This window comes from Chiloscyllium plagiosum, chromosome 38 (genome assembly GCF_004010195.1).
Source record: "Chiloscyllium plagiosum isolate BGI_BamShark_2017 chromosome 38, ASM401019v2, whole genome shotgun sequence".
NCBI classification, from domain to species: domain Eukaryota; kingdom Metazoa; phylum Chordata; class Chondrichthyes; order Orectolobiformes; family Hemiscylliidae; genus Chiloscyllium; species Chiloscyllium plagiosum.
Genome location: NC_057747.1, coordinates 12,362,319 through 12,381,592, shown reverse-complemented (window position 1 = coordinate 12,381,592; position 19,274 = coordinate 12,362,319). Strand labels below are relative to the sequence as shown.

General features: G+C 42.9%; 1 protein-coding gene across 7 annotated transcripts in view; it reads right to left on the bottom strand.

The window, feature by feature from the left end:
- The window catches only part of rassf4a (Ras association domain family member 4a), a 264,606-nt gene that overhangs the window by 26,883 nt on the left and 218,449 nt on the right, over nt 1–19,274 (bottom strand). For all 7 annotated transcript variants that reach the window (XM_043678853.1, XM_043678857.1, XM_043678856.1 and 4 more), the window contains one exon: nt 2,310–2,458. In XM_043678853.1, coding sequence (XP_043534788.1) covers nt 2,310–2,458 — 149 coding nt within the window. The remainder of the gene's footprint in view (nt 1–2,309; nt 2,459–19,274) is intronic.

Below are 19,274 nucleotides of genomic sequence, written 5' to 3'. Positions count from 1 at the left end.
TATTGAAGCTAGTAGACTACCCAACGATTGGTCAGCATAAACTTGCGAACCTTATGCACTAGGAAGGGCCCTTAAGACCTTGGAAGGCAAAGGACGAACTGTATCCCCAGATTCAAAGTCTGCCTTCAGGGTGGCACACACATTTGGGAAGATATGGCAGGAGAGGGGACTGATAAATAGTAGGGTAAAGAACTGGCTCATGAGGAATTGGTAAAGCAAGTATTAGAATCCCTTTTGTTGCCAAAGGAAATAGCAATAGTCCACATAAATGGACTTCAGCAGGGAAATGATACCGAAGCAAAGGGAAATAGATTAACGGATGAAGTCGCTAAGGAGGCAGCTCTGAACCCTCAACCTGCTACAATATAGATTTTGGTACTGATGGTGCAGGAACCTGGGGGGAGACCAATATTTAGCGCTAAGGAAGAGAGAGAGTTAGAAGAACTGGGAGCTACGCAGACAGTAGAGGGGCACTGGATGCTACCCGATGGCCGGGATGTAGATGTACAAATCACTAGACACCAGCTTGATTTCATGTATAGGTTCACAGTTTCCACCATACAGATGTACTGTGATATTAATTTAGATTCCAAACTTTTAGATTTTTTGGGGAATTGTTTACAGATGATGGAAACAGAAGTGGAACCGTATACCTGTTATTTGAGAGAAAGGTTCTGATAATTAGCTCAATTTTTCCATCTATCCACTCCACCCTCCTCTCTGACCTATCACCTCCATCCCCACCCCCACTCACCTACTGTACTCTATGCTACTTTCTCCCCACCCCCACCCTCCTCTCATTTATCTCTCCACCCTGCAGGCTCCCTGCCTCTATTCCTGATGAAGGGCTTTTGCCCCGAAACGTCCATTTTCCTGCTCATCGGATGCTGCCTGACCTGCTGTGCTTTTCCAGCACCACTCTAATCTAGACTCTGGTTTCCAGCATCTGCAGTCCTTGTTCTTACCAATATTTAGGAAGACATTTTTAATTTGGTCCCTTGGAAAAGCCTCAAATGGCACAAGTTGATTTTCCACGACTGAACCTTGAAAAATGGGCAGATAACATCAATGACAAAATACAGAGCACTGGAGCCAATGGCAACCACTTGCCTGTATTTTATCATTTCATACCACAAATATATTGTTGCATTTCAGTTAAAACTTTACAGAAATGAAACTGAAACCAACCCATAAATGTGATTCTTACTTCCCCACACAATGAGAAATAAAACCAACACAATACCACATTTATCCTCTCAAATCAGATTGCAACACTCTTCCACTCTTCAAACACTCTTATAAGATCTCTAGGTTGTGTTTGCCCAAAAATATATTACGAAATCTGTTATGTAATATAACAATACTTGCAAAGTTCTGACTGCAGTAAGACAAAACCAGTAAATGTCTACTGTGCAGTATACACTCTTTGAACTATGGAGCGTTACATGCATTTTACAATTTTTTACACTGGCTTCCAACAACCAGATACCAGAAAATTATGCTGGCATCTATTCTCTCTGGTTTTTCGGGGCTAGTGGTTACATTTGGCATTATCCACTGGAAGTGATGGCAGATGTTGAATATGTTTTTCTGACATTATGATTGAGAATATATTACCATCATGTAATGAGAAAATTTTGTCCCAAATATCTCCCTATATAAATTGCTCACAATGTTGGATGTTTGTAACCCTGTTGCATTCCTGACGACCACTATTACTTTGTTATGGCTGCTGCTGGCCATTTGGCATTTAAAGAGACTCTTGTCGATGCTTAAGTGATCAATTCACTTTGCCTGAGAAATCTGAGCTCCTCGTTAACAATATTTCCATTGTCCGCAGGTTTCCTGGAGACAGTTGGCCATGCTTACTGTTTGGAGGAGAAAGTGAGGACTGCAGATGCTGGAGATCAGAGCTGAAAATGTGTTGCTGCCTTTTACCAAGTCCCTCCTCCCTACCTTTCCTCATTCCTGAAGAAGGGCTCATGATCGAAACGTCGATTCTCCTGTTCCTTGGATGCTGCCTGACCTGCTGCGCTTTTCCAGCAACACATTTTCAGCTCATGCTTACTGTTTGTACAAGTAACGATTTCTCTGCTCCCTGATGTGTTGAGCTTCCTAACAACGGTGGACAACCTGGCAGGAGCAAAGCTGTTATTACTCGGGTCGGGAGCAGGACTGCAGAAGTTAAATTCCATCTTGCTAAATCTGCAGTGAGATCACTCCTTTCCATCAAAACTGTACATTCAACAAAACAAATTGCTGGTTGCATAACTGACTTCTTACAAATAAAATGCCTCTTTATGGCTCACTTGTACAAGCCGGTCTGTAGTCCTGATCGTAGCAGTTTGGAGCCCGAGAAACACATACGTTCATTATCATCGTGCATCTGAAGTCTTATTGGTCTTCTTAGCCCCCAGGATATGTTCAAGAGGCCCTCAATGATCAGCTGTGCTTCATCCTAAAGCAAGGACAATTAAAAAAAAAGTCATCAGAAAACTATGGTATGATCTTCCACCCTATAGTTCAACACTGCGCTATTCAAAACAAGACATCCTGCAAGTTTGACCTGACCACGCATCCTTACCAGGGACTGAAGGCTCCTGTGACTGTTTTGAGATGCTTAACATGATAATCACTCAACCAGGGTTCAAGGTGAAGAAAATTCTGATGCAACTCTGGATAGGTTACTCACGAGTTGATGAGAGAACATCCCAATGAAAAACACAAATTGTGTCTAGAGGGCATAATGTCAAAGAGTTGTACAGCTCTAATTTGGTCCAATTTGTCCATGCCCACCAGACTTCCTAAATTAATCTAGTCTTTGACCCATATCCCTCCAAACCCTTTCTATTCATGTACCTATCCAGATACTTTTTAAATGTTGTAATTGTACCAGGCTCCACCACTTCCTCTGGCAGTTCATTCCACACCCGTACCACCCTCTGTGTGAAAAAGTTGCCCCTAAGGTCACTTCTAGATCTGTCGCCTCTCACCTTAAACCTGTCCTTCAGCAACTGTTTGTGGAAAACCCTACTTTCTTATAAGAAAAACAAAGGCTGGAATGAGTTAAGGTTAGAATTGCAGAATTAAATGAACAGAAAATGATTTTTGTTTTATTATCTATAAAGCTTTAAGACAAGGCAACTGAAGGGAAGATCTGGTTTTCCAAATCCCGAATGTGCTGGGTAGAGTAGAACGGGAGAAGCGTTCCTTCTCGTTAAGGGGAACAAGAACGAAAGGGGACTGACTTAAAATAGTCCACAAAAGAAACAAGGAGAGTGAGGGAAAATCTTTTCACTCAGCGAGTAGTTAGGGTGGAAGTATGATGGAGGTTGGTTCAACTGAGGCCTTCAAGAGGACGTTGCATGTTTAATAGGATGCCACACATGTAACTATATGGATAAGAAAGTAATTATTCAGTAACACAAAAGTTCTCCCACACATAATTTGGACAGAGGAAGTGTACCCTGTAACTAACAGAAAGTGACACAATGGAAAGAACACCAAAGCCTTGGGCCCATGGCTTTGTGAATTGACATGCCCTTGTTGGCTATACATTGTCTACATGTTCGGGCTGATGTCATTGTGACATATAAGAAGCCTGCTTCCTGCAGCTTTCCAGCTCCTCCATCGCTCCATGGAATCCCGTTAAATCTCCTCCCTCTACCATGCTTCCCTCAGTGACTCAATGCAATGAACCCCAGCCCCAGGCTTGAGCATCTCCATTTCCTTAGAGATCTGTGGATTGCGGGTAGAAATAAATGGGTCATTATCCGAGTGCCAGCCAGTGACTAGTTGGGTACCACAGGGATCAGAGCTTAGACTCCAGCTATTGACAATATATATATATATAATTGTTTTTGAAGATGGCAAATGCATGCCAGACGAAGGGTCACGTGGATCAATCCACTTTAGTCACAAAAACAGGAAAAATGATTATTATCTGAACAGTGATGATTGGGAAAGGGCAGGGTGCACTGAAACCTAGATACCTTTGTATTAGGTGAAAGTAAGCATTCGGATACAGCTGATGGTGGAGAAGGCAGATGTCAAGGCACAAGTCAATGGAATGCTCCCCACTTGTCTGCAGCTCCAGCAACATTCAAGAAGCTTGACACCATCCAGGGTTATGCAACCTACTTGGTTGAGACCACATCCACAAATAGCCACTTCTTCGACCACCAATGCTCATGTGCAGCAGTGTGCACCTTCAAAAAGGGGCACTGCAGCAATTCACCAAGGCTCCTTAGACAGCACCATCAAGACCCACAACCACTTCTATTGAGAAAGATAACTGCAGCAGAAGCAATGGGAACACCACCAGCTTCAAATTCCCTCCAAGCCACTCATCGTCCTGACTTGGAAATATATCAATGTTCCTTCAGTGACAGTGGGTTACAATTCTGGAACTCACTCGCTAACTCCAATGAATCTGTTCTAGTGGTATCTGAGGGATAAAAATTGACCAGGTGCTGGGAAAATGCCCTGCTCTACTTTGAAAAGTATGACAGGACAGGAATTTTGACAATTGCTTCAACTTGATTTGACTTTTCATTCAAATAGCCACATCTTAAAGAACACAGTTAAAAGAAAAGACATTAATGTTATCAGAATTAAACACAGAAATTGCTGGCAAATCTCAGTAGGTCTGGCAGCAGCTGTGGAGAGAAATTAGAGCCAACGTTTCGGGTTCAGTGACCCTTCACTGAAAGTTGCCAGCTTTAACTGAATGATCAAATCCTCAAGAGCAGATTGAACCCAGAGTCTTCTGACTCGGACAGGAGAATGCCACCAGCTGAGCTCGGCTGTCAAATAGCTGGACACTTGTTTTCTGACACAGCTAATAATGGGTATGGGTGCAGCTGAATAACTGCGGCAAACGGATTAGCGGAGAAGTAACCTGATCCACTGCAACTGCTCCTTATAAACGTGTTTAGCTTACCAAATAGAAAGGAATTGTTACAGAACTATGCTAGTCCAAGCCTGAGTCTGTTTAATCCCTCGCGCCCACTGCTCCTGAGTCAGATGTACCTTCCTGTTTTCAGAAATCTGATTACAAGAAAATTAACAAAATGAAATAAAGGCACAGAATAAGATTGAATTCTGACTGCTGTGGAGGGCAGTGGTGATGCCTGACCACTTTGATCTTTCACAGACAAATAACATATAGACAAGGAGGAGCCCAACAGACCGTGCTCCACTGTTCAATAGGATCATGGTTTATCTGCTTGTAACCTCTATTTCTGCCGACTCCAATAACCGCTCATCCCTTGCTTCACAAAAATCTATCTACAATAAAAAAAACAAAGAATCTGAAACAAAAACAGAAATTTCAAGAGAAACGCAGCAGGTCTGGCAGCATCTGTGCAGGGAAAGCAGAGATGACGCTTCGGGTCCAGCGACCCTTCTTCTCAAAATAGTTCTGAAGAAAGATCACTGGACCCGAAACATTAACTCTGCTTTCTCTCCACAGATGCTGCCAGACCGGCTCAAAATCTGTCTGGCTCTGTGTTAAATGTATTTAAAGACTTTGTTTGCGATGCCTTGTCAGGAGGAAAGTTCCAAGGACCCATGTCCCTCTGAGATAAAAACAAGTTCACGTAATCTCAGTTTTAAACGATTGACCCCTGATATTTTAAACAGTGAGCCCCCCTACATTCTCTCGGAAAAGGAAACATCCTCTCCAGGTGCAGTCTGATTATACGTGTTTCAATCAAGACACCTCTTACTCCTCAAATCTCCAGCAGAAGCAAATCTAGCTTTCCCCATGAAACAGCTCACTCATTCCAGATATTAATCCAATAACATTCTCTGAACTTCTTCCAAGAAAAATTTTCATTCTTCCTTAAGTAAGGTGAGAAATACTGTGTACTGCACATAGTAGACCTAATGCATTTCTGCAGCACTTTCTGTTTTTAAGTCAGATTTTTGGCATTTGTAATGCTTTGCTTTTTTAAAAACTTACTTTCCTATCTATCTTTATGTCATCAGCAAACTTGGCAACCATGCCCTTCATCTGGGCAAGGTGGCCCAGCGGTTAGCACTGCTGCCTCACAACTCTCACAGGGACCCGGGTTCGATTTCAGCCTCGGGTGACTGTGTGTGTGTGTGCATGTATGTATGTGTGTATGTATGTGTGTATGTATGTGTATGTATGTGTGTGTGTGTGTGTATGTATGTCTGTGTATGTATGTGTGTGTGTGTGTTTATGTGTGTATGTGTATGTGCGTGTGTGTGTGTATATACATTCTCCCCGTGTCTGCTTGGGTTTCCGCAGGGTGCTCCAGTTTCCTTCCACAGTCCAAAGATGTGCAGGTTAGGTGAATTAGCCATGGGAAATACAGGGTTACAGTGATTGGGTGGGATGCTTTAAGGAGGGGTGGTGTGGACTTGATGGGCTGAATGGCCTGTTTCCACACTGTAGGGATTCTATGATCCCTTCATCCTTGTCAATTATTTCAATTGTGAGTGGTTGAAGTCCCAACACTAATCATTCTGACATAGCGTTACTGCTGTTACATGTGTATATTTGAGTTGGATGTCAATAAGGTATAATACCCATGCTTCAAATCTGTCAAAGTTAATTGTGTTTGAAAATTCAGCTAGGTTTGGACAGTGTAATTTTGCTTTACACTGATACTTCTGAGTAGCATTTTATGTCAAAAACACACTATTGACAAAGGAAATTCTGATCCAACTGGTCATTTTAATGCTTATGCACTTTCCAGGGAGGAATTCTAGCCATTGAGTCCCAGCCACTCTGGTTACAGACTACTTGCACTGAGAGAAACCTACATTTTAAGAAGGAGCTACAGCGCAGACCACTATGTCTCTATCACCACTGGAGCTGTAGTCTAGTCACGTTTGCGCCATGTGTTGGCAGCTTACACTTCGGAACAAAGGACTTTCATTGCATCCAGAAATAGATCAGAGCACTCCAGCTACTGATAAACCCTGGAATCTCTTCATTCCTGTCCCTGTGATACTCGGAAGAACACCGGAGCCACAAAACAGAGTGGCTAGTACAACATATTAAAACATACCTTACAGCACAGCTTCTAAGATATTACTTTGCTGTACTCAAACACCAGTGTCTCACTTAAACAATGTGTACAGGGCTCATGCTCTTGCAGAGTCGTGGAGACTTTGAGGACTTCTACAAGTGGAAAATGGGATCTGATTACAGGATTCCTGTCCACATCCCCATGATGTCGAACTTTTGCTGGCATGGGAGACCATTCCCAACACAATCAGTACTCCTGTCAGAAGGTGGCACCTTGCACTGCCTGAATCTTTTGTGAAGTCAGGCCAGCTTCTCAAGGGAACGTAGTTCATGGACTCATAGAGGAGTCATGAATCACACACTGGATGCAGGAACCTTTGGAAAGATAACTTCAAAGGTCTTGGCCATGCTCTCCATTCCAACTCATGATCCCTACTGCTGCAATGGCCTAACATCCTGTCCATGCCAATCCACGCCCCCACCCACTCTCATGGCCCTTCAGTGTGGGTTGAACAACAGGAGGCCCTTCAGCCCAACAAACTTGTTCTGTTACTTAATGTGATCATGGGTGATCAAGGGCTTAAATGCCTTTCTCACACACTATGCTCATAATCCTTTGCACCATTGATAATCAGAAATCTATCAATCTCTATCCTAAACACTGAGCTTCCACAAGGCCCTCTGTGGTATGGAATTCCAAAGGTACACCACCGTCTGAGTTAAAAAAAACCTCACCTTAGTTCCAAATGGTATCTCCCTTCTTTTTATATTGGGGGCCCTGGTTCGAGACTCTCCTATCCAGAAGAAGCATCTTACCTAGATCCACCCTGTCTATCCCTCAAAGTATTTCGTAGGCTTCAATGAGATCGCCTCTCGTTCTTCAAAACTTTAGAGAATACAGGCCCAGTTTGTCCAGTCTCTTTTCACCGGCAACAAGTCCGATAAACCAATAAATTTTTTAAAAACCCAAAAGAATTGCAGATGCTCGAAATCCTGAGCAAAAACTGAAAGCCAGCAGGTCTAGCCGCATCTGTGGAGAAAAGTTAAAATCTCAGGTCCGGTGATCCTTCATCAGAACACTACTGAATCTTGTTGCATCCCCTCTGTGGTGATACTAGCCTTTCTGTGGTCAGGTGATCAAAACTGCACACTGTGTTCCACTTGTGATCTAACCAACATTCCATACAACAGAAGAAAGAAAGTGTTACTCCTGTACTCAAATCCTCTTTGATAAAGGGTAACATTCCAGTAGCCTATCTTTCTGCACTTGCATGTTTGACTTCAGTGGCCGATTGACAAGGACACCTCTTTTCACATCTACATTTCCAACCTCTTACCATTTAAGAAATACATCTGTTGGAGGGGGGTGGGGGGGGGGTGATATTGTAAGGGGTGAGAGCTAAAGTTCTAATATTTCACCAAAGGACTGGGATGAAGTTTCAGAGAAGATTAAAAAGCCCACCTCACCACCGGGCACCCCCATGTCTGCTCGAAAGAGATGCTGAAAATTCAGGCATGCGGGACCCATTGTGTGCTATTCATTAATCCTAAAGTTCGGCTGAGAGGGGTGGGGTGAATCACTTCTGGCATTTCTGAAATATGCATCTACTCAACTAAGAAATGAATCCATTCTAATCTCAGACACGCTCACCTCTGCTCCACGTCACCAATTCCTTTGTAATCTTTAACCATGATTCAACACAGATATGTTTTGTAGTTAATGCCGTGATTTCACTGTACCAGGATTTAGACACAGGCCTGAACTGCTTTCCTCTACTGACCTTGTATCTTAAACTACTATCAGTTCTTTAATCTGTACAATTACTCAGTCCACGTGAATGGATTTGCTGAAGTGACTCGACTATGTGCCTGAGTAGAGCTTCACGTGTACACTTTGTTTGTTTTGGACACGTGAGTAACACAGCACATGCTGGGCAGTGCACAAGAATAGTTGAAACAGTATCCAACTGCAGAATTAAATAACTTAGTCAGCCAGGATTTTCACCAAGGATGGGTCGCTCAAGTCTCCTGGCTTGGAACACCCACTATGAGAGGACCAAATTCCCTGAGAGACATGGTCTTCAGTCCGGGGAGAAGGGGCTTAATAGGATGGAGTCAAGATAATATCCTCTCCATCACGAACACTAAAGACAAAAACTTAATCATTTCATTTTTGTTGCTCGTTATTTCTCTCAGGCTCCCTGATGAAGGAGGAGCACTCCAAAAGCTAGTGCTTCCAAATAAACCTGTTGGACTATAACCTGGTGTCGTGTGATTTTGAACTTTGTCCACCCCAGGCAAACACCGGCACCTCCACATCATTGTTATCTGTTGGCTGACAAACTTCTCAAATTTCCTAACAAAAATTTTAAACTAGTTAAATATTGGAAGATAATTCAAACTCATACATCACTCAGTTAACTCAATATCTTTGCCACCAAGCAGGAAGTCAGGATTCACATTTCATCAAACATCAGGAATGACATCCTGTATGCTTTTGGAACTCTAAGCTCTCTTTTCAGTTAAGTGTATTTAAAGGACTTCTGTAAACTTAAATACATCTGAAAGATGGGAAGTCTGAACTTCTGATGGGTAATTTGCAGGGCTCTCAGTGAAACTCTCTGACTCTGAGCTAAAATCAGAAACTTTGAAAGGTTTGGTGGCTAGGTAGTTACTCAGGAACCATTAGATAAAGAAATCCAGGCATGTACTACCTAACTTTGCACAGTTTCCTCTGACATTCTCCTCCATTCGACTTCCATGACCACCAGACCAGCCCGTGGCCCACCTACCCACCCGATCACCTCACCCCTGCTGCACTCCCTACCTGTCACCTCATCCACTTAGCTCACCCACTCTACTCAGTCACTCACTCATCAGTTCACTAACATTCACAGGGAAACTTACCTTATGGCAGTGAGTGCCATAAAAGGGAATGGGGAGAGAAGGATTTCTCCTCGAAGTTACAGGGGAATTCTCTGTGTGATGGTATTTCTGAAGAAATTGTGCTTAAAAACCCAGCCAGAAATGCAGAACAACATCAAGATGGGCAGAAGTTCAAATGAAATAGCAATCCAACAATAGTTAAGAGCTTTGCAGAAGATCTGGACTAATAGGTTCTTTTTAAAATCAAGTTAATATGTTAATCATGACATAAAGTCAAAATCAATTTTACCAAAATTGCCATTGCATTCATATGCAGTTTAGTCATACCGTCATACAGCATGGAAACAGACCCTTCACTCCAACCAGTCCACGCCAACCACAATCCCAAATTAAACAAGTCCACCTTCCTCTGTTTGGCCCAGACCCCTCTAAACACTTCTAATTCATATACTTATCCAAAAGGTCTTTTAAACATCGTAACTGGACCTGCATCCACCACTTCCTCTGGAAGGGCATTCCACACATGAACCATTCTCTGTAAAAAAAACTCCTCCCCATGTATATTTAAAATATTTTCCTGGCATCATAAAAATATGCCCCTAGTCTTGAAATCCCCCTCTCTAGAGAAAAGACACCTGCTATTCACCCTATCTATACCCCTCGTGATTTTCTACACCTCTATAAGGTCACTCCTCAACTTCCTACTTTCCAATAAAAAAGTGTCAGTCTATTCCTAATCTCCTTATAACTCAAACCCTCAATTCCCGGCCACATCCTGGTAAATTTTTTCTGAACCTTCTCCATTTTATAACATCCTTCCTGTAACAGGGTGACCAGAACTGAACACAGTTACTCCAGAAGAGGCCTCACCAATGTATGTGTAAAGCTATACAAGAGAAGCAGGTCTTCAGAAAACTGGATAAAGTCCTCCAGGGATCAATGGACTGTAACTGACTGATAAGTTAACAGAATTTGCAAAAGGCTTAATTTACAACCACATAGTATTAATGCCTAAAAGTTGTCATGGAAACAGCTACAACAACTGTGAAAATGGACAATCAATGCTCAACTTTCATTTGACTTTCAGATTTGAGACATTCATGGACTTGAAAATGGTTTTAAATGGATTCTGTTGACCTAAAATGGCTGCTGTGATCACCTGACAAACCCATATATCCCTCATGGAATGTACAAATACTGATTGCCACGGAATTGTCATGTTTAATCAAGAAGCACTTAAACTCAGTGAGATGTCAAAATATTTGTATTTCCTATTTTTCTTAATGTTTGAATTGTAAGTTCACACGCTGAAGGTGAAAGTCACTCTGTGGAGGAAAGGACCATACTTGAGATATACAAACAAACTATATTTTAGAAGCATATGTTACAGATACTGAATAAAGTCAGAATATAGAAAGACACACACACACAAAAGTAGGGATTTAAATTTCACTCTTGCAAGATCAAATTCTAAATAAAAGCTGTAAACTGCAACTGCCTTCACTTTCCTCTCTGTACAAGGTAATGCTCCTTCACCCTTGTGTATAAACTCATTACTTGTGTTTAATGTGATCATTGTCGTGTTTTCTCAGATTTAATAGGTAATAAGACACCACTTTCTTTCACTCTTGGAATTGGTTCTTTTTCAGTTTAGATTCAGTTGACCAAGTTTAATTGAAGTTCAGTAGCAATATGCCAGAAAATAAACCAAATATGAATTTTTAAGTATCAATGAACTACATTAAACACAAAAATTCACTTGAAGGATTTTGACTGTGACTCATTCTTTCTTTCCTCTCTCCCTTTGGAGATTTTGAAATTTTGTTGGGATATATTTCAGAGCTTCTAGTCATTGTACTTGTAGCCATTATTCACTTGCAAACTTTGTGACATGGAGATCAAACTTGCAATTAAAAGATTATATTACAGCAATACATGAAGCTGCATTCAAAGAACAGCCTTCACTACAAGTCTCTGGTTAGAAGCACGAAACTCTTGGTAATATCGCCCTGCCCACACCAGGTGTACTGGGGCTGGTCAAAGATCAGCTGCATGCTGGCTGGGACCAGCTTAACTCTGGACTTAGTGTAGGTCAAAACTGGAACCTTCCTAATCTAAGTCTGAACTACACAATGCATCAATCCATCTTTGGCTTCCTTCCAGTGTTTATTGCCTTAATCTTCATCTCTCCTTGAGACTGTGACAAGGCAGTGCTGCTATTTGTCCATGGCTGAGACTGGTCCCAGAGTGCCTGAGGGTTTAAGACCGGGGTCAAACCTTTTCCCAGTTCCTTTGAAGCTTTCGCAATGAGAGTCTTAGTTTTACGAGTACAGCTGAGGACATTGATGTGCACTGTACAGACACAGGGAGAGACTTACACATTGGGCTCTGTTTTACACTGCAGTTTGCTAGTAATGTCAACAAGAAACACAAAGCACACAAATACACACCAGTGGGAAGCATGCTAACTTTCTTCACAACATAGTATACAACCGTTGGACAACTGGGAGACAGTCTCCCGTAGATATGACAGAGCAAATTACTGCAAATGGTGGAATCTGTACTGAAAACAATAAGTGCTGGAGATCACGGCAGGTCAGGCAGTATTCATGGGGAGACAGCAAGCTAATGTTTCAAGTCTAGATGACTTTTCATCAGAGCTGATTTGAAGTGTGGAGGGAGCAGTATTTACATGACACTGGGGGTGGGGGGGGGAGGGGGTGGAGTGCTGGAGGAGAAAGGATGCTGATAGTGCAGATTAAATGTTTGGAATGTGAGAATGGCAGAAAAATGGTGCCAGACTGGAAAGAGCAGACAGTCCTGCTGGAGTAGGGGGAGGGCAGAGAGGACATGGTGACAGAGTAAAGCTAAATGAAAGGGAAGAAATGGGAGCTGGTTCACAATCTGAAAGTATTGAACTCAATATTAAGTCCAGAAGAGTGTTAAGTGCCCAGTCTGAAGATGAGATGTTGTTCCTCCTGATAGCCATGTCCTCTGGAGGCTGACTGTTGGGACGGGCTTTGGAAGAGACATGCACTAGCCAAAAAGAGGGTCCGAGAGAAAACAGAGACCAGCAAATTGTACACCTTCCCAGCCCACTCTCCTCTTCAGTTAGCACTGCTGCCTCACAGCGCCAGGGACCCGGTGTCGATTCCACCCTCAGGTAACCTTCTGTGTGGAGTTTGCACATTCTCCCCATGTCTGTGTGGGTTTCCTCCCAGGTGCTCCGGTTTCCTCCCACAGTCCAAAGATGTGCAGGTCAGGTGGATTCTCCATGCTAAAATTCTCCTGTAGTGTCCAGGGATATGCAGGCTAGGTGGATTAGCCATGGGAAATGTGGGGTTGGGAGAGGACTGGGTTTGGGGGGAGGGGGGATGTCCTTTGAAGGGCCTATGCAATTGTGATGGGTCAAATGGCCTGCCCGTGTAGTAGAGTAAATGAGGCAGATACTGCCAAACCAGAGCGGGATTCCTGAGCGCCACCAGGTAAGGTTTAGCACAGAGTTGACCACCAAGGTATAGACTCTAATCTTAAGAGACAGAAAACAGCCATACAACTTTCTGCACAAATTCCTGAGGCCACGGGGGTGCCCTTGAGAGAGTTCTTTGGCAAAGGAACACAAAGAAAACTCCACTCCAGGTTTTGCCAACTGCGTTTCACCGTGAGCCTTCAGAGGTCACTGCAGCACAGCTTTAAAAGCTGTTGCCACAGAATCAGGCACCTTTGCAGGAATGTACGTGGAGCAGATCCAACTACCGCCTGTCTCTCTGTGAATGGTGAATAATAGTTCGGCATTACGTGATTATTTCACATCAGGGGCATTTTTACATAAAAGTGCTGTTAAAGGTCAGACATCTCAGGGTGGAACAGAACTGAAAGCCTCTGATAACCGTAAGTTCGTTTCTTGAAAATGTGTGGCTTGTCTGTGTAAATAGACCAGATTTATTTATAGCTGATATTTTTGTGCGCTCCTTTCAGCCTGTCCAGCAGCATGGCATATTCAGATGGACTGCTCTATTTAGATATATGAATGACAGAGTTGCTAAATAAATCGAGTACGATGGGTGACCTGAGGACATCACTGTTTTAGCAATGCTAGTTATTGGTTATTAGAAATATCGAGTCTGTATGGGAAAATGCTGACCAATCTCTTGACATGACGACTGATCAACAGAACTGTACCAATTTGATGAAAACATCGAGTTAAGAGTTAAGTAATTCTATGTAAGTAACAGATTTAAGCAAAAAAGACTGAACTTTTCTTTTGATCTGTAAGTGTTGACAGCCCTTATGTGGATATGCTTTGGACTAGAGGTTTATTTTTACAAATTTTATTTTTAATTTAAATACATTTAACCAATGTTAATTTTAATGGGTACTCTTAACAAAATCAGAAGCCCAGATGGGAGACTCCAGGTTTCTGATATCACAGTAAGATTCTGAATGTATTGCAGGATCTCAGCCTATGGAGCTAGCTGTGTTTGTATCTTTCCTCTTGAGGTGCACCTTTATGCCTCATTTATCGTTTGACGTCATGCTGGTTGACATGCAACAACTGAGCACAATTTGACAAAGTCTTACCCAGGTTAGAGGAAAAGTTGCATTGATTTTTGTGTTGCTAAAACAGATCAGAGTCATTAGCTGGCCCTGAACGTTTTACCAAATTGTATAGAGTTGTACAGCAACAAAGATGCACTTTGGCTGATCGAATCTGCACCAAAAAAAATCACCAAACTACGCTAATTCCACTTTCCAGCACTTGCGTCGAATGTTATGACATTTAAAGTGCTCATCCATGTACGTTTTACAGGTTGTCAGGTTTCCTGCCTCTATTACCCTCCCAGGCAGCATATTCCCACCACCCTCCGGGTGGAAAAAAGTTTCTTTTTTTATCCATCATATTCTGAAGTCACACAACACCAGGTAACAGTTATAGAGTCATCGCGATGTCCAGCGTGGAAACAGACCCATTGGTCCAACTCGTCCATGCTGACCAGATATCTCAACCTAATCTAGCCCCATTTGCAAGCACTTGGCCCATATCCCTCCAAACCCTTTCTATTCATTTACTCATCCAGATGCCTTTTAAATGCTGTAATTGTTCCAGCCTCCACCACTTCCTCTGGCAGCTCATTCCATACATGCACCACGCTCTGCATGAAAGAAGTTGCCCCTTAGGCCCCTTTTATATCTTTCCCCTCTCACCCTAAACCTATGCCCTCTAGTTCTGGACTCCCCCACCCCAGGATATTTACCCTACCCATGCCCTTCATGATTTTATAAACCTCTATAAGATCACCCCTCAGCCTCTGACACTCCAGGGAAAACATCCCCAGTCTATTCAGCCTCTCCCTATAGCTCAAACCCTCTAACCCTGGCAACATCCTTGTAAATCCTTTGAGTCCAACAGATTTATTTGATATTACAAGCTTTCAAAGCACTGTTCTGAAATGAACCTGTTGTATGAAAACCTGGAGTCGTGTGACTTCTGACCTTGTCCACCCCAGTCGAACACCAGCACCGCCACATCATGGCTACCGTCATATTGGTTTCCGATTTGCTTACAGATTAAGATGAGACAAGTTTTGCTTGAGAAGTTTAACTTAATTCATAAATTTGTTTGTTAAAACGAAATCAAAGAAATGCTAACTCTCAGCAAGATGGAAAGCCACATGGTGTTTACCCAAGGATTGATCCTCAGTGGTTTTCATGGTTGGTTGTTTTCAGTAAAACATGGCTTTTTTCGTTTGGAGCTGGTGTACTTGATCACAGCTTTCATGTCCTCCGTGGGCAGCAGCAGGCTCACACTGGTCTGGATCTCCGGTGAGGTGAGCTGATGGTTCTTTGCTCTTGTTATCATGGACCAGATGGGAAGCCTCTCCCAAAGTGCACTCAAAAAATATCACTGACGAACAACTTCAAGATGCTCATGGCCTTGGTGGAGATGCTGGTGTTCGGGTGAACCTGCTCCATCACTTTGCAGATGTAGATGGGGTAACTTTCTTTCCTAAACTTTCTCCTCTTTAGAATTAGAATCCCTACTGTGTGAAAACAGGCCCTTTGGTCCAACAAGTCCACACTGACCCTTTGAAGAGCACCCAACCCACACCCACTCCCCCACATTTACCCCTGACTCCATTTACCCCTGACTCTTGCACCTAACCTATACATCCTTGAACACTACGGGCAATTTAACATGGCCAATTCACCTAATCTGCACATCTTTGAATCGTGGGAGGAACCCAGACGAAACCCACACAGACACGGGGAGAATATGCAAACTCCACACATACAGTCACCCAAAGCTGGAATCTAACCCCGGCCCCTGGTGCTATGAGGCAGCAGTGCTAACCACTGAGTCACCATGCCGTCCCCTCTTATAGTGTCATACAGCATAGAAGCAGACCCTTCAATCCAACCAGTCCATGCCAATCATAATCCCAAACTAAACTAGCCCCACCTGCCTGCTCCTGGCCCATATCCCCCCCAAACCTCTCTTATTCATACACTTATCCAAATGTCTTTTAAACATTGTGATTGTGCCCACAGCCACCATTCTCCCTGGAAGTTCGTTCCATAGATGAACCACTAAAAAAAATTACATTTTGTGGCTTTTTAATAGCTTTCTCCACTCCCCTTAAAAAATATGCTCCCTAATCTTGAAATCTCCCACCCTTGGGAAAAGACACCTGCTATGCATCTTATCCATACCCCTCATGATTTTAGAAACCTCTATAAGGTCACCCCTTAACCTCCTATACTCAAGTGAGAAAGGTCCTTGCCTATCCTGCCTCCCTCCATAACTCAAACCCTCTTTTCCTGGCAACATCCTGGTAAATCTCTTTTGAACCCTCTCCTCTTTGCTGGCGCTCTCTTGGTGCCCTTCTTGGCAATTTGTCCTTTCTTTTCCTCAACCATGATGGCAGATAACAATCTCGGAAAGTGAATGACACTTAGTACCAACTGCCAGCTAAAAAACAGGATGCCTGTTCAAAGTAGTGGGCTTTCCACTTTAAGTCATCAACTGACACCCCGACATGTGATTCAAAGGTGGTGAAAAGCTACAGTGAGAGAGAATCTCATGAAGGCAGGTAAAGCAGATTTGTTAAACAAGTGTAAATCAGAGTAATATGCCGAGTTATACTCAAATTGCACTCCTTAAAACCATTGCTCATATTTCAAAACTCTTGTTACAGGGAACGAACATGATAAACTTCGAAATTTTTGTAAATGCAGTTTTGAAATCTACCATTTCACTTCAAAATGTACCATGTGGTTAAATCAGAATCCTGTCCTTCACTTAAAGGAGTAAGAGCTGCCCTTAAACCCACTGGCAACACAGGCTCACTTCTGAAATTCCAGCCATTGTCAATCCAGAGTCTCAAGCTGGGATGGATTGAAATGGGAAGCACAAGTGTTCCACAAAACATGACAAAGAACAGTGGAAACACTTCTGAAGTCATGCAAAAAAGCAGAAAGTCATCCAACAGCTCACCCATGTCACAAGGAATAATGCATCCAGGAACTGGAAAATGAAAGGAAGGGGGTGGCAGGGAAAGGAATGCAGGGAAGGATACAGTGCAGGAGAAACACAACAGGTCTGGCATAATCTGTGCAGAGAAAGCAGAGTCAATATTTTGTGAAGTGTTTTGAAATTTTGTTTTCTCTGCACAGATGCTGCCAGACCTGCTGAGTTCCTCCAGCAATTTCTGCTTTTGTTTCAGATTTCTTGTATCTGCAGTTCTTTGTTTTATTTTAGGGTACAATGCAGATTGTGCTGAATGACAGCGTGGCTAATGTAAGCTGCTTAGTATCTTGAGAGCAGTTAAGATGTTTGTTTCCTAATTACAGCGACAGCATGTAGCATCAGTAATCCATGACCTGTATTAGCTGAATAGAATTGCTAATTATTAACTCTGATGCTTTTGTAGAAGGAAACAACTACAAAACTTCCATCGCGAGACATTCTTTTAAATACAAAACTTTTCAGATAAATGTTTAATTGCAACTCAGGAGTGTAAACTGTATTCACATACAGTCACCTGAGAAGTGTGATGTAAACATTTCACAAGAAGTCCTTCCTCTGATGAACTTGGTTATACAACTGACCAGAATCCCCAAAGCCAGCATGTTACCCTCTGCTCTTTCTAATATTGGCACAGTTCCGGCTCAAATCACTTCTTTGACAACATAGTAATATAAAAGTTAGACACAGAGTGATTTTGCTCACTAACCAGGCTTCAGTGTTTTATCACATGGACATAGAATGCGCAGGAATGATGGAAGTGAAAAACTACAGGGAAGCACAATTAGAGAGAGAATGGGATCGAGACAATTAAAGGGAACAATAGGGGAAAAAGGCTGTACAGGCAATGGGAAAACCTCCAATCTCAGCCTATTGTTGACAGATCATAGAATCACAGAATCCCTACAGTGTGGAAATAGGCCATTTGGCCCAACAAGTCCACACCGACCCTCTGAAGAGAAACCCACCGGACCCATTCCCCTACCCTATTACTCTACATTCACCCCTGACTAACGTACCGAACCTACATATCCCTGGACACTATAGGCCATTTAGCATGGCCAATTCACCTAAGCTGCACACCTTTGGATTGTGGGAGGAAACCAGAGCATCTGGAGGAAACCCACACAGACACGGGGGGGGGGGGGGGGGGGGGGGAGGAATGTGCAAACTCCACACACAGTCACCCAAGGCTGGAATTGAACCCGGGTACCTGGTGCTGTAAGGCAGCAGCGCTAACCAATGAGCCACCAGATATGAAAAGGAAACTGGGAAGTAAAACCAATCAGCCTATTGGAAATTGTGAACAAGTGTGAAAAGTTACAAATAACGCAACACTGCAAAAATGGAAAATGAGATTAGGTTTTACATTAAGATCATACGAGATAGGATCAGGTGGGGGTACTCTCCTAATCAACAAGACCATGGATGATCTTCTCCCTCGACTCCACTTTCCCACATTATCTTCATATTTCCTCATTCCCTTTAGTTTTGATTATCTATCACCCTTGGTTTTGAATCTGTTCAATCACTGAGCTTTGACGGCTCGCTGAGATAGTGAACTTTAAAGGTTCATGACAACCTCAGTGATGAGATATTTCACAACTGTTCCGAGACCGTAACTCCAACTTCTATAAACTCCTCATACCCTCCACACCAAACTATACCCTTCTACACTCTCATTGCCCCTTATACACTCGACATCAAACTATACCCTTCCACACCACCATCGCTCCTCATACTCTACACCAAACTATACGCTTCCGCATCCCCATCGCTCCTCATACTCTACACCATACCGTACCCTTGCGAACCCCCATCACACCTCATGCTCCACACCATACCGTACCCTTCTCCATC